This window comes from Octopus bimaculoides, chromosome 22 (assembly GCF_001194135.2).
Source record: "Octopus bimaculoides isolate UCB-OBI-ISO-001 chromosome 22, ASM119413v2, whole genome shotgun sequence".
Classification (NCBI taxonomy): domain Eukaryota; kingdom Metazoa; phylum Mollusca; class Cephalopoda; order Octopoda; family Octopodidae; genus Octopus; species Octopus bimaculoides.
The window spans coordinates 12,875,311-12,889,658 of NC_069002.1; the positions used below are offsets into that span (position 1 = coordinate 12,875,311).

The window sequence follows — 14,348 nt, forward strand, 5'->3', positions numbered from 1 at the left end:
TTTATAAAATTATATTTAAAAGCCAAAATGAAAAAAAAAACAAAAACCTTATTTGTTAAATCAAGAAACACCAGCACTGTTCTTTAATTTTCATCACTGATTTGTCTATTTTTTCCAGCAGCTATCTCATACCTCCCCCCCCCACACATACATGCATGCATGCATATATATATATATATATATATATATATATATAAAAATTGTTGTGTGTATATTGATGGTTTTGTGTGAATGTGTTTGTTACATACAAGTAGTCCTCAAGACTCCCTTGTTCAATTTTTGCACTCCTGTAAATTTCAAAAGCCCAAGGAGGAAAAAAACTAAACAGTCAAATCTTGAGGACTGCCTGTGGTTGTTTACTCCATTAATAACAGATTGAAATCTAACAATGATTCTTTTCAGACTGTCTTGTCTATGTCTTTTTTATTTTTTTTATTTTTATTATTTTATTATATACTAACTACATTCCAGCTATCACCATCATTGGGCTACCAGCACCTCTCTCTAGAGTTATTCACTGACTTACATAACATATTTCATTTTGTTTCTACAACTGGTTCCTTGCAGGCAAATACAAAGTACAAGTTTATGACTACGCTGTCAAGGATTACATGCCCCCCGTACAGGATATCGGAATGCATGTAGAAGTGAAAGGCCCAGACGATAACGTTGTTCTCTCAAGGGTGAGTTCTTGTGACAAGGGGAAGTCATCAATTTTTTCGAAGGTGTTCTCTAGTAATTGGTCTCTTAAGAATGGTTTTTTTCCCTCTGTTGCATTATTTCACTGAATTAGGAAGCACTAGATGACCATATCAGGGAATTGCTCTTGCATGGCCTTAGCTGTTATGGCTAAAATGAACAAAATTTCTTCTTCGTTTAATAGCCAAAAAACAAATTTTTCATTTTTCTGTGTCAATATTTTAATATTGACACAACATTTCTGGTCTTTTTCTTTTAGTTTCCAATATTTCTTAGTTTTGTCAAGCATTTTTTAAAATGGATTTTGTGGTTTTATTGTTTTATTTATTTTTTTTTTTTTTCCCTTTATTGACACTGGTTTTACAGGTCTGTAAATTTTTATCTTATAGTTGGTTTCTCTTCTCCTTTGTATTGATAAATAGGACCGATACCTAGTGTCCCTATTTGGTTCTACTGAGACAAGTAGAATAAATGATATGTAAATGTGTGTGTGAGAGAGAGAGAGAGAGAGATTTGTCATACTCCACAATTCTACTTACTGTTGGTTATAACAAAGATAAAAAGTATGAGGTTCACATCTCTATATTATTTGTTACTGTGGTCTAGATACAGTTCATCTGTTGTAAACCTGGTCCTATTCATAATGTAGACTTATATTTAGGAATCACCATCGCAAAAGATGATTGATTTTGTTTTGACTCCTCACATTCTCAATTCAAACCCTACCGAAGCTAACTCTTTGGCCTTCATCCCTCCATAATCAATAAAATACCAACCAAGTACTGAGGTCGATGCAATTGACCCACTCCCTCCATTTCAGGCCTTGTACGTCGTCGTCGTCGTTTAACATCCGCTTTCCATGCTAGCATGGGTTGGACGATTTGACTGAGGACTGGTGAAACCAGATGGCTACACCAGGCTCCAATCTGATCTGGCAGAGTTTCTACAGCTGGATGCCCTTCCTAACGCCAACCACTCAGAGTGTAGTGGGTGCTTTTACGTGCCACCCGCACGAAGGCCAGTCAGGCGGTACTGGCAATGGCCACGCTCAAAATGGTGTATTTTATGTGCCACCTGCACAAGAGCCAGTCCAGGGGCACTGGCAAAAACTATTATCATCATCATGGTAAGGCTGCTAGCTGGCAGAATTGTTAGCATGCCAGACAAAATGCTTAGCAACATTTCGTCTGTCTTTATGTTTTAAGTTCAAATTCTGCCAAGGTTAACTTTGCCTTTCATCCTTTCAGAGTCAGTAAAATAAGTACCAATTGAGCACTGGGGTTGATGTAATCAACTTACCCTGCTCCCACAAAATTGCCAACCTTGTGCCAAAATATGAAACTATTATTATTATCTGCTTATACTGGCAACTGTGATACATTAGGGGCAGAGGAGGGAGGTGACAGTTTTTTGTTGGCTTAAATACTTCCAAAAGAAGACTAATGTTGTTAATCCTCACTATATCTTCTGCTATCTTTTGTTGTGTATATTTTAAGGCCAACCTCAGTAAATTTACAAATGTATGCTCAATAATAAAAAATTAGTTCCTAGCTGCCATCCATATTCTTCTGATGTTTCTACAATTTTCTTCACTTAATTCTTTCAGTTTGAGTGGTAAAATGTTATGTCATGTGTTCTTTATTCAGGGTTAAACATTGATATTCAGGAACAGTATTAGACCTGAAGTAGTTTATCTTCTCCCTCTGTCACTTTCCCCCTGTCTTACTGTTGGTTGTACATTCTGATTTAGTTTGTAGTGATGGATCTCTGAAGGTAATGTTAGTGAGGTACATTCCTGCTCTTTACTCAATAGAACTATCCCCTACTTATTGTAAGAGATTCCATATTCCACAGACAATTGTACCCTTAATATTTGGCAGGTTCAGCATGATACTGTGACAGGAATTGGCCCTTTGAATTGCAGGTACACTCCACCTAACAAGGACTATGGTAGAAGGCACTGCCCAAAGTAGAGCTGTGTAGGATAAATCTAGAGACCACACGATTGTGAAACAAAATTCATCATCATTCAATCACATGTCTATGCTCCCTTATTTGATGAAATTGGGGTATTATTGAGCATTGTGGTAGTTAGCATGTATCTTTGATGTTAATGAAATATGGGGCAAATGTTAGCTTTCATACTCACCTGGAGACGACAAGGGTAAATAGCTAAATACCTTCACTGAGATTCTGTGTTTATGGACTTGCAGGCTGATCCATCCGAAGCCGGTTTGGAAAGATGAAACAAAAGAAAAATCTTAACCTAAAACCAAAGTGATTAAAACAATTCCATCATCATCATCATCATCGTTGTCGTTTAACGTCTGCTTTCCATGCTAGCATGGGTTGGAGGATTTGACTGAGGACTGGTGGACCAGGAGGCGACACCAGGCTCCAATCTGATTTGGCAGAGTTTCTACAGCTGGATGCCCTTCCTAACGCCAAGTCCATGTTGGTGACAATAAAACTTAGAAGTAATATGAGACCAAAAAGGGTAACAAATTCACCCAGACTATCTTGCTAGCAATAAAGGACTGACAAAGTATCTTGTGGAGATGAAATAGTACAGTTAAAGAAAGGTTTGTAAGACTGAATTTGAGAAGACGAAGGGAATGGCAGATACTTTCTCATGGAATCAGTCTTGTGATCATTCTTTGAGCTAGAGATATTTTACCTGTGACCTATATTCATAATGCCTAATGTTATTTAACTTTTAAATTCTTATCAATTACAAGTAGTTCTTGCTTTTTGAATTCCTCACAAGAATTTTCTGTTGCAAAATTGCAAAATTTAATTTTTCAAAATTTGACATACTTCAGTGTGTGCTACCTTCCTTGTCCCTCCTTCCCTCCCAATGCAGTGTCCAAGCAGATGAATATGCAGTTGTCATCTAAACCAAAGGCCTAATTGTTCGAGCAAAAATTGGCACCACCATATTTGACTCAATTCAGTGTTCTCATTCAGCAAGCAGTTAATGAGACATCTTGAACTGTTTTCCTTTGCTCTGGGAAAAACCTCCTGCTGCACAAAATCATTATTAACCCTTTAACAATTAAGCCAGCCATATCCAGCCCAAATGTTCTATCTGCTTTGTCTTCATACTAGCCAGATCTGGCTTATCACACTTACCTTAAAATGTCATTCTAAAAATATACAATTATATCGTCCAAGTATTGAAGCTGTGAGATAATGCATGATTAATTCAAAATAATGCGAATAAATAAGCATCACATCTGACAGAGGAATTTGAATGCTAAAGGGTTAATGAGCAATGATTTATAATGAATGAACTCTTAAAGTCAAGAACTACTTTTGATTTCTTAGTTCCAACATATTGAATTTTAAGAACTCACCTTGAGAATAAACAAAGAAACAAGACACAAACTCTTTCTCAACTTTAAAAGAACATTTCAAATTTTTCAGATTTATTGTTGTTGTTGTTGTTGTTGTTTTTTAGCCCCAGGTCAGTCCTGATCTAGCAGACCTATGATCAAAGATATTCAATCATGACCATCCCCATCCATTTATTCTTTTTCCTAAGTTGGGAGGGTGTGGATACAGGAGGTGTTTGGCTGCTATTTCTAGCAGGCTGGGCTTACACATGAACACAGCAGCTGCACCAGTCATTTGGGCTACTTTAACCCTTGTACCTTACTTTGAGGTTTTGTACTCATGGCAGAAGCGATCATCATCATTATTATTATTAGTGGAAAATATCCCTTATATGTTAAGTTGTAAGTTCTATTGTTTCAAACCCTGATTGACCACTGCTGCTCAAGCAGAGCTATGCAAACTAAGCTGATAATAACTTGGCTCAATTTGAGCCATGAAGTGTGTTATTGTTCACATTGAGTTAATGTGGTTAGAGTGGACACAGTTCAAAGTAAGCAGAGCCTACAAAGGTTGCACAACTTGGATGATGAATGCGTGTGTGTTGGCTTAAATGAAAGAGATGCAAGGAGTGATTAAACTGAGCAAATGGATAGAAGTGGGAACTATATCAACAACCAACAGTGATGGGGGTTATTCAGGCAGTTGAGGGGAGATATTACAGCTGAAGTAGCAGAAATGGTAAGGAGATCGAATCTAATGAAAGGAGAGGGCTTTATTTTTTCTTTATTGGCATGGCTGTGTGGTAAGAAGTTTGCTTCCCAACCACACGGTTTCTTCAGTCCCACGACATGGCATTTTAGTTAGGTGTCTTCTACTATAGCCTCAGGCTGATCAAAGCCTTGAGAGTGGATTTAATAGACAGAAACTGAAAGAAGCCTTTAGATGTGTATATACATATATATATGTGTGTGTTTGTATGTATATGTATGTGTCTTTGTGTTTGTGTCTGTCTCCTCCATTGCTTGACAACTGGTGTTTATATATGTTCCCATAGCTTAGGAGTTTAGTAAAAGAGAGAAGTAGAATAGATACCAAACTTTAAAAAAAGAACACAAGTACTGGGGTTAACATGTTTGATTAAAACCCTTCAAGATGGTGCCCCAGCATGGTCACAGTCCAACTGACTGAAACAAGTAAAAGATAAAAAAAAGCTAGCGATTTAGTCAGAGGAGGAAGGGTGGTGCTCATCCTTTTGTAGGGTTTCAAGACTAGTCTAGGGTGAAAGGGAAGAAGAATCTATCATTGGCTCCCTGGTTACTACAATAATAAACAGTGCATGGTTCTAGGTAGCAAAATAGCCTCAAATTTGGGACCTGCTTCCAAGTGCAGATTCTACAAAAGGTACCCAAGGGCCAGGTGGAGGTGTTAAATGAGGTGGTAATGAATTAAGTCCACAACACTGATAATTACTAATTAAGTCTGCTTCATCAGAGCTGACAACAAAAACTACTCAGTAACGATTCACCTGCATTGAAACAGTCGTTTTCTTCCTTTTTGTTAATTTTTGAATTGTATTTTTAAATGATAATTTTGTCTTTTTTTTTTTTTGCACAATCTATTTTAATTAATTAATTTGGTTTCGTAAAAACAAATTCTTTAATTCTAGTTTTTTTTTTTTAATAAGATGTTCTGATAACTTAGATAAAAGTAGTAGTAGTAGTAGTAGTAGTAGTAGTAGTAGTAGTAGTAGTAGTAGTAGTAGTAGTAATAGTAGTAGTAGTAGTAATAGCAGTGGTAGTCTGAACAGTTAACATGTTAGACAATAGACAATGCTAATCTATCAATGTATGTCTTGTTTACCATTGTGTGTATGTACACACACACACATGTGTATGTATGTATGTAAATATATATATATATATATATACACATATATAGTATGTGTTGACTGAAATTTATGGTTTACGTTTATTTCTTGAGCTAGGATCATTTCAGCACTAAATGGAATATACATTTCATGAATGATCATCATCATCATTTAACACCCATTTTTTTTTTTAATGCTGGCATGGGTTGGATAGTTTAACTGGAACTGGTAGGCTGCAGAGCTACACCAGGCTCCAGTCATCTACTTTGGCATGGTTTCTACAGCCAACCACTTTACAAAGTGTACTGGATACTTTTTTTATGTGACGCCAGCACAAGTGCTTTTAACATGAATATAAATCAATTTGTAATATTACATGTTAATGTAGACCACATGCATCTCTTCAAAATTTCTAAAGTAATTCTTTAGAAACTTTGTCTGAGGAAATGCAAAATGGTCTACATTGTATACTCCATTATAGTGTTACACAAATGCAACCAAAGTATCAAATGCAATGCCATAAATCTCACTCTCCGACCTAATATACTGTGCAACATATTACCCCTGGAATTTCAGTCTGTATGGACAGTTTTCTTTAGGATAAACTGCCTGCCCACACATGCTGTGTTAACCAGCATTTACAAGATTGCCTAGGAACCAGCCCAGATTTATTAACCTACCCCTATCTCACACATACACACTCTCTAAAAAATTTTATATTGAAGTTTCCTATTTTGTTTAATGTACTAATTAGTTAATTAATGTGCTAATTTAATGCTATGTTAATATATTTTATAATTTATGTTAATTTATTGTTTATTGATGTGTTATGTTACTGTGGTAATTAGTTTGTGTTTGTTTGTTACTGTGCTAATTGTTGCTGTGTAAATTTATTGTTGTGCTATTTTCTGTCTTGCTGTGATAATTAATTTAATGTTGTTGTTAATTTGTATATTGCTGTGATAATTTGTGGCTGTGTAAATTTATTGTTGTGCTATTTTCTGTCTTGCTGTGATAATTAATTTAATGTTGTTGTTAATTTGTATATTGCTGTGATAATTTGTGGCTGTGTCAAAAGACTTCCAACTCGCTAGGCTCCATTTAGTCAAGCTTGCTTAGATTTGTCTCAGTCCATCATGCCATCCATCAAGACCACACATAACATTTGCAAGACAAGCAGGCTAGCATCCAGTCTCCCCCCATCTGTATATGGATAAAATTGGGAGAGGGAATTTCTACCAGGTTCTAATTAGTGGATAGAGGAATAACCTTTAGATATAGAGGTTAGCAGTAAATGTGAAAATAAGCTATCCTTGACCAATTACAAGTTGTGTGTTGTCCTCTGCCAGCATGCAACAACTGGTGCTGGTTTGTTTACATCCCCATGATCTAGTGGTTTGGCAAGAGAAACTGATAGCATAAGTTTGAGGCTTAAACATAAGGACTGGGTTGATTTATTCAACTAAACCCTTCAAGGTGGTACTCCAGCTTGGCTGCAGTTCAATAAGTGAAGCAAACAAAAGACAAAATATAACTAATAACAAGCAAGTCATGTGAAATTAACAAGGTATATATATATTTGCGTATTTGTTGCAATTACTTTATTAAATTCTAGTGAGCAATGCACAGCCCCATAACAAATACAAACACAACATTTGGACACGTAAGAAGTACAATGGACAACTTCTCTATTCTAAATTATTGTCATAAATTGAGAAGTGACATTGAGTGAGTTTCCTTTGAAAATGTCGGCTGGTGTTACTTACTTGTTGGTGTTTTCATATTCTGAAAGAGAAAAAAAGAGAAAACTGTTTTTACTATATACAACCCAGCTGCTATTAAAAGAATGAAAGAGAATTTCTAGATGTTTTTCTTTGTCAGATATGTGGCCCATGTGAATCTAAGTAACCCACAAGCTTAACTTATCTTAGATATCTGTCATCTTATCCAGCACAATATTAGACGAGTGTCGTTTGGGTATAAAACAAAGTGTGTGGTTATTGTTTGTGGATAGAGAGTGATACCAGGGAATACAAGGGAGCCTCTACATGTTAGAAATAGCAGCCAAATCTCTCTTAAATCATACTACTGATTTTAAAAAGAAAAGGTCATTAGATATTGTAACTTGAAATACTCATTAGTCCATCAGCCCTGATCCAGTAAATTTATAATCAAAGATAAACCATCCAGTCTTTTTCAAAATGGTGGGAGTGTAAAGTGAAGGACACTTGGCTATTATTTCCACTAGTTCATATGACCATAAAAGTTCCCTTTTATTTAAAATGGTTGTTGTTTATGAGAATGTGGATATGGACATCACATTGTAGCTTCTCTCTCTCGGGGTGGATTTTTGGTGGTGTTCACTTTATATCACACTTTGTGATCAATGGTGCAGGTGTAGCTATGTGGTAAGAAGTTTGCTCCCCAAACACATGGTTCTGGGCTCAGTCCCTCTGCATGGCACCTTGGGCAAATGTTGTCTACTATAGCCTCAGGCTGACCAAAGCCTTGTGAGTGGATTTGGTAGACGGAAACTGAAAGAAACCCATCGTGTGTGTGTATCTTTGTGTCTATGTGTTTGTCCCCCCATCACTGCTTGACCACTGGTGTTGGTGTGTTTATGTCCCTGTGACTTAACAGTTTGACAAACGAGACCTGATAGAATACGTACCAGGTTTTAAAAAAAAATTAGTGCTGGGGGTTGATTCATTTGACTAAAGATTCTTTAATTCAGGTCCCCAGCATAGTCACAGTCAAATGACTGAAACAAGTGAAAGATAAAAGATTAAAGGTTTTCAAGCAGATCATCCACTGGTTCATTACAAGAGAGACAAGGGATAATCTCAAGCATAAATTGTCACTCTTGATAGAGGCTTTTGCAACCACACACATTCACATTCAAAAGAATGATGAGCTTTTTCCACAATATTTCTGTCTACTAAATTTGAGACTCACAAGGTCTTGCTCAACTGGAGGCTGTGTTAGAAAGACACTTGCTGTGCAATGTGTGATTTGAACCCAACATCTCATTGTTACTAAACAAACTTCATAACCACACAACCATGCTGTACTTATAATAATAAAAATTATTCAAGCATTATTACATCAATGTGAAATTCAAAACTGGAAGTGATAAATCTACTATAATTGGAACAGCAGACTTGTAGACTAGACATATGACATGTCGACTAGAGGTCAGTTGAAATTAGGACTTGAGCAGTGAAGGGTCAAGAACAAGGGTTGTATGAGTGCATGTTCCTAATATTTTCTAGTTATCTTTTTAATGTGCCCTGAATTTGAATATGTTAATCATTGTGTTGTGATTTCTTTTTTGTTGTCTGCTTTTATGCTGGTATTTTCTTTGAGTAATTTATTCATTAAACAGTTTTTAGTTTTCTGTGTCAACCATTGTACACTCTTGTACATTTATTTAATGATTTTTCTCATCTCTGCTTCAGCAAATACAGGTAAATAGAGGCTATGCTTTGCTGATGAGGTTGTAATAACACTAAAACATGTTAAGAATTGTCTTACCAAAATAATGAAACAAAAGAGTATTGTTTGTTGACTTTGTCTTGCAATTAATTTTTTGATGTTCTTTGCATTGGATATATCAACTCTTATTCAGTGGTTTTCAAACAGAAAAATAGCAGGGTCCTCCTCAAATTGGCATACTTCCATATCATTGTTTTTTCACCCTTGTGTTTGAGAAGTTTGAAAATTTGGAAACTGTCTTGATTTTTATTAAACATGGCAATTTGTGTTTCCAACCTTCAGTCTTCATGGCCCATCCCTCAGCCCTGATAAACATTGCACTAACTTAATATATTCTAAATCATTTATTAAGCAAGTAAAAGAAACCTGTTTGTATATTATAAAGTATCTTCTAAAACTTAGACTTTTTAACTACTACTACAAACACCAGACAAGTGAGCCTCTAGGTGGACACTATATCTGCTAGAACTAGCAGCCAACTTTCAGATACCATATTATCTAAAGAATGGAAGGACACATTGAATATACAGAAAAACATGATGATCATGACTAGAAAGTCTTTGGTTATAGGTTTGTTAAGCAACAACACCACTTCCTGATTGCACACATATACAAAATTTTGATTCTTGTCATTATGTGATTGTTGTTATCATGAACTGCTTTGTGGTGTTGAAGATGTTCTAGAGATATTATTGGTTTCAAGATGTTTTGGCAGAGGGTAAAACTCAAAAGGATTAGGGCATTATACCCAAGGCCTTGCAATGCTAAAGAAACCTGCTGATGGCATGTAAAACTTACCCTGGTGTCATGCAAATGGCACCCATGCCAGTGGCACGTAAAAGCACCCATTACACTCTCGGAATGGTTGACATTAGGAAGGGCATCCAGCTGTAGAAAAACCATACCAAATCAGACTGGAGTCTGGTGCAGCCTTCCAGTGTGCCAGCCCAGTCAAACCGTCCAACCCATGCTATGGACAACGGGCGTTAAATGATGATGATGTTCCTGCTGTTTAATTAGTGATTTATTAACAATCTAAGATAGTGTAGATGGCTAGGTTGATTTGGAAACCAGATATTTAACCAAGAGTTTGGTGGATCTTATCCCTTTAACAGTAGCATCTAGTGTCCCATGGGCAATATGTATAAAACTGGCTCTGCTGTTGTAAAGTACAGATGAGGGATTTGCAGCCTCTTGCTGTTTATAGTGATTAAATGTTTGTGATACTGAAAAGACTTAGTAGGGATCATGGAAAGTGTATTCCCACCAGACATATACAATTCACTCAGTCATTCAGATCTAGAAATGTAATTAACTCTACCTTTTATCTCAATACATTTAGAAACTGAAGGGGTATTTGAAGTCTCAACCTCAATACTCTGTAGGAAGCAAGAGATGCATTTTATGTCTGGCTGAGAGGTATAACATTCCAATGCATCTGATTAAGCAAAAACTTGAAATTCTGTCTGTGTGTAGACATATGAACAAATTTCTCTGGGCAAATTCTAGCAGCAGAATAGATGACCATAAACCCTATTCCAAACAAACCATTGACTATAGATACATAACAACAAGATACTGTAGTAATTTCTTCTCTTTATAGAGAATATATGATGTATTATTACTGCATCATATACTTAACTACCACTGTTTCTCAGACAGTAGTCTCTCTCTTTCTCATCTGTTATGAATGAGAAACAGACTGGTCATTTCTACATAGATATCCCCCATCTACCCATCAACAGCTCATCAATCCTCCACTGCCCATACTCCAGCTGTTATTACTTGACCAAAGCTGACCTTTAAAAATTGCTAATTCATCGTATTCTGTGCTTAACATTCCCCAAAACCCTTGTCAGGTCCTGCAAGTTCTGTTATATTTTTTTATTACTTGAAAGATTCCATGTAGCAATAAACTCTTAGTAGCAACTGAATGAATCTTTATCTTTGAACATTTTATGTTTGTGTGTATGCATGCATGTATGCATAAACAAAAGATGGGTGAAAATGCTCAATAATACTAAGGGAATTATTGTAATATTTTTACACAAAGAGACAAAAACAAATTTTCATTTAAATAATTGTGAATATAAATGTATACATACATATACACACACAGGTACAATGTTGAATATATTTGGAACCTTTGGTTCCAAATCTTCTCTAAGTTATTGATTTTTCCAAACTAGGGTTGGTTACCTTGGTCAACACACTCTAAATTAAATATTAAATTTACTTAAATAATTAACTGAAATACAGATACCTGTACATTTGTGCACATAATATGAAGTTCTGGACCATTAGTGTTCAAACAGAAAATTAGTGGTTGGCATTGTACCAGTGTGTTTTGTGTGTGTGTATATTAGATAGATAGTGTATTAGTGTATATAATGTATGTATAATGTAAATGTGTTTCCCTTGTTTCAGACTTATGCTGCTGAAGGCAGGTTTACATTCACATCTCATTTAGCAGGTGAACATTTAGTATGTCTTCACTCCAATTCCTCTGCTTGGTTTTCCAGTGGTCAGTTGGTAAGTCCTACCAATTTTCTTTTATTTTTTTATTCTTTGTTGTTTTTGTTTCTTCTTCTTTTTCTTGTCTCCACTTCCTATTATGGGGAAAAAACAAACAAAAAACAAACCCCCAAAAAACCAATTCTGTTCTTAAAATACTGGCATACTGACAAGTTTGTTGTGTCTTTTCAGAGGGTCCATCTTGACATCCAGGTTGGTGAACATGCTATTGATTATACACAAATTCAAACAAAAGATAAGTTGAGTGAACTGGAACTACGAATTCGGCAATTGTTGGATCAAGTGGAACAGGTTACTAAAGAACAAAATTACCAACGGGTGAGTATCTTGTATGATTGGCTCTAGTGTGAGTCTCTTTTCTGTTTAACTCAGGACTGAGTACCAAACCAAAGAGTGTCTTGGTATCTCTCTTGCACTTGTTTGATTCATTCAAGAAACAACTAAGTTTCTTTCTTTTACACAGTTCAGCCTATACAAGTTAACCCTTTCGTTACTGTATTTATTTTGAGATACTCTGTGTTTCTTTCAATTACTTTAAATATAACAAAGAATTTAGTAAAATAACTTAGTTATCATTGTTAGTGTTAGGAACATAAATTATGACTAAGGTTTGGTGGAAGATTTTAATTCAAAACTTTTGAAAACAACATTTGTACTCAAAGCCAGAGCCGGTTTCAGCCGGGTTGGTAATGAAAGGGTTAATGTATGAAAGCGAAAATAGGAATTTTGGAAAGAAGTATCTATAAATGTAGTTTTTAAACATCGAGAGGCTATGGAAGTCCATCAGGGTAAAATACTAAAATACAGGTGAAAAAAAATTATCGAGAACCACTGCTTTAAATACTGAATCCAAATCTTGCCAAGACCAGCTGTGTCTTTCATCCTTTCCCCACTCCACAATAATAAAAGAAAAAGTTTCAAGCCTTGTGCTGATGGTAGAAAATTATTCTGGTATATTCTCCAGTGGATTGCTAGAACTATCTGAACATGGAATAAAATACTTTGCAGTTTTCAGTTGGGTCTCTCTGTACTCAGAGCCAAAAAACCAACTGTGGCACCACCTTAAAGTATTCCGTCAAATGAATCCATCCCAGTTCTTATTCAATCAGTCATTTCAGCCAAACCACCAAGTTACAAGGCTGTAAACAAACTACTACTACTTATCATAGTTTCTGTCTATCAAATTCATTCACAAGGCTTTGGTTGGTCTGTGGTTTTAGTAGACACTTGCCCAAGGTGCCATACAGTGGGACTGAACCCAAAATCAGATATTTGCAAAGTAAGCTTCTTTACTACTGCTTTTTCTTTTTATGTATGTGTAAAATTCTTTCTAATTCATCAAGGGCCACGGTGAACTGCATTGTTGGGTCAGAGTGAAATTTATTTTATTGGCACGTAAAAGCACCCACTACACTCTTGGAGTGGTTGGCGTTAGGAAGGGTGTCCAGCTGTAGAAACTCTGCTAAATCAGATTGGAGCCTGGTGTAGCCATCTGGTTCACCAGTCCTCAGTCAAATCGTCCAACCCATGCTAGCATGGAATGCGGACGTTAAACGATGTTGATGATGTCAGACAAGAGTTATGTACCTTCCTCTGCGACGCACACCACAAACTTATGGCTGTGGCCACAGTCTACTGGCTGAAATAGATACTTGCTTCCTGGTTTGTCATGAATTAACCCTTTAGCATTTAAACCACCCATATCTAGCCACAATATTCTACCTGTTTTATATTCAAACTGGCCATATCTGGACTCTTATATCAACTTTACAATATCATTCTAAAATTAGCAGTTACCTCTTCAAAACCTCAAAGCTACAACATAATACATGACTAATACAAAACAATGTGAATAAACAAACATTACTTTTGACAGAATAATGTGAATGCTAAAGGGTTAAATTTTTCTTTCCTTCTTCTAATTGCAGTTTCGTGAAGAAAGGTTCCGAATGACCAGTGAAAGCACCAATCAGAGAGTTTTATGGTGGTCTATTGCTCAAACCATTATCCTTATTATAACAGGGTTCTGGCAGATGAGACACTTAAAGAGTTTCTTTGAGGCAAAGAAACTTGTTTAATTCTATTTTCATCATGGAGAAAAAAAACCTTTATGAACATTTTTTTTTTTTTTTTTTTAATGAACTTAATTTTACTAAATTATTTAAATATTTTAACCCTTAGTATTGGAAGAGTTAACTTGTTTTTGTTTATTTATATTTTTTGTTTTTGTTTTCTGATCTGATCCTCTTCCTCCTCCTCATACCATCATTGTACATTTTCTCAAACATCTCTGTTGTAACACACGATGCCAACAAAGAGTCAAAAAAAAAAGTGTTTTCCCCATTTTTCATAGTTGGTCTGAGAAAAGAAAAAAAAAAAGAGAATTTCAAAAATAAAAATAAAAATGTTTTTCAGG

General features: G+C 35.7%; 1 protein-coding gene and 1 long non-coding RNA gene across 3 annotated transcripts in view; one reads left to right on the forward strand and one right to left on the reverse strand.

The window, feature by feature from the left end:
* LOC106881183 (transmembrane emp24 domain-containing protein eca) overlaps nt 1-14,341 on the forward strand; it is a 23,670-nt gene extending 9,329 nt beyond the window's left edge. The window contains exons 2-5 of one of the 2 annotated variants that reach the window (XM_014931474.2): nt 568-683; nt 11,825-11,929; nt 12,104-12,250; nt 13,861-14,341. In XM_014931474.2, the coding sequence (XP_014786960.1) occupies nt 568-683; nt 11,825-11,929; nt 12,104-12,250; nt 13,861-14,010 (518 nt within the window). In that variant the 3' untranslated portion in view covers nt 14,011-14,341. The remainder of the gene's footprint in view (nt 1-567; nt 684-11,824; nt 11,930-12,103; nt 12,251-13,860) is intronic. The other variant, XM_014931473.2, reaches the window with a different exon arrangement.
* Nucleotides 7,462-14,348, reverse strand: part of LOC106881184 (uncharacterized) — a 12,421-nt gene continuing 5,534 nt past the window's right edge. Inside the window, exon 3 of the long non-coding RNA XR_001410824.2 lies at nt 7,462-7,687. This is a non-coding gene — a long non-coding RNA (uncharacterized LOC106881184). The remainder of the gene's footprint in view (nt 7,688-14,348) is intronic.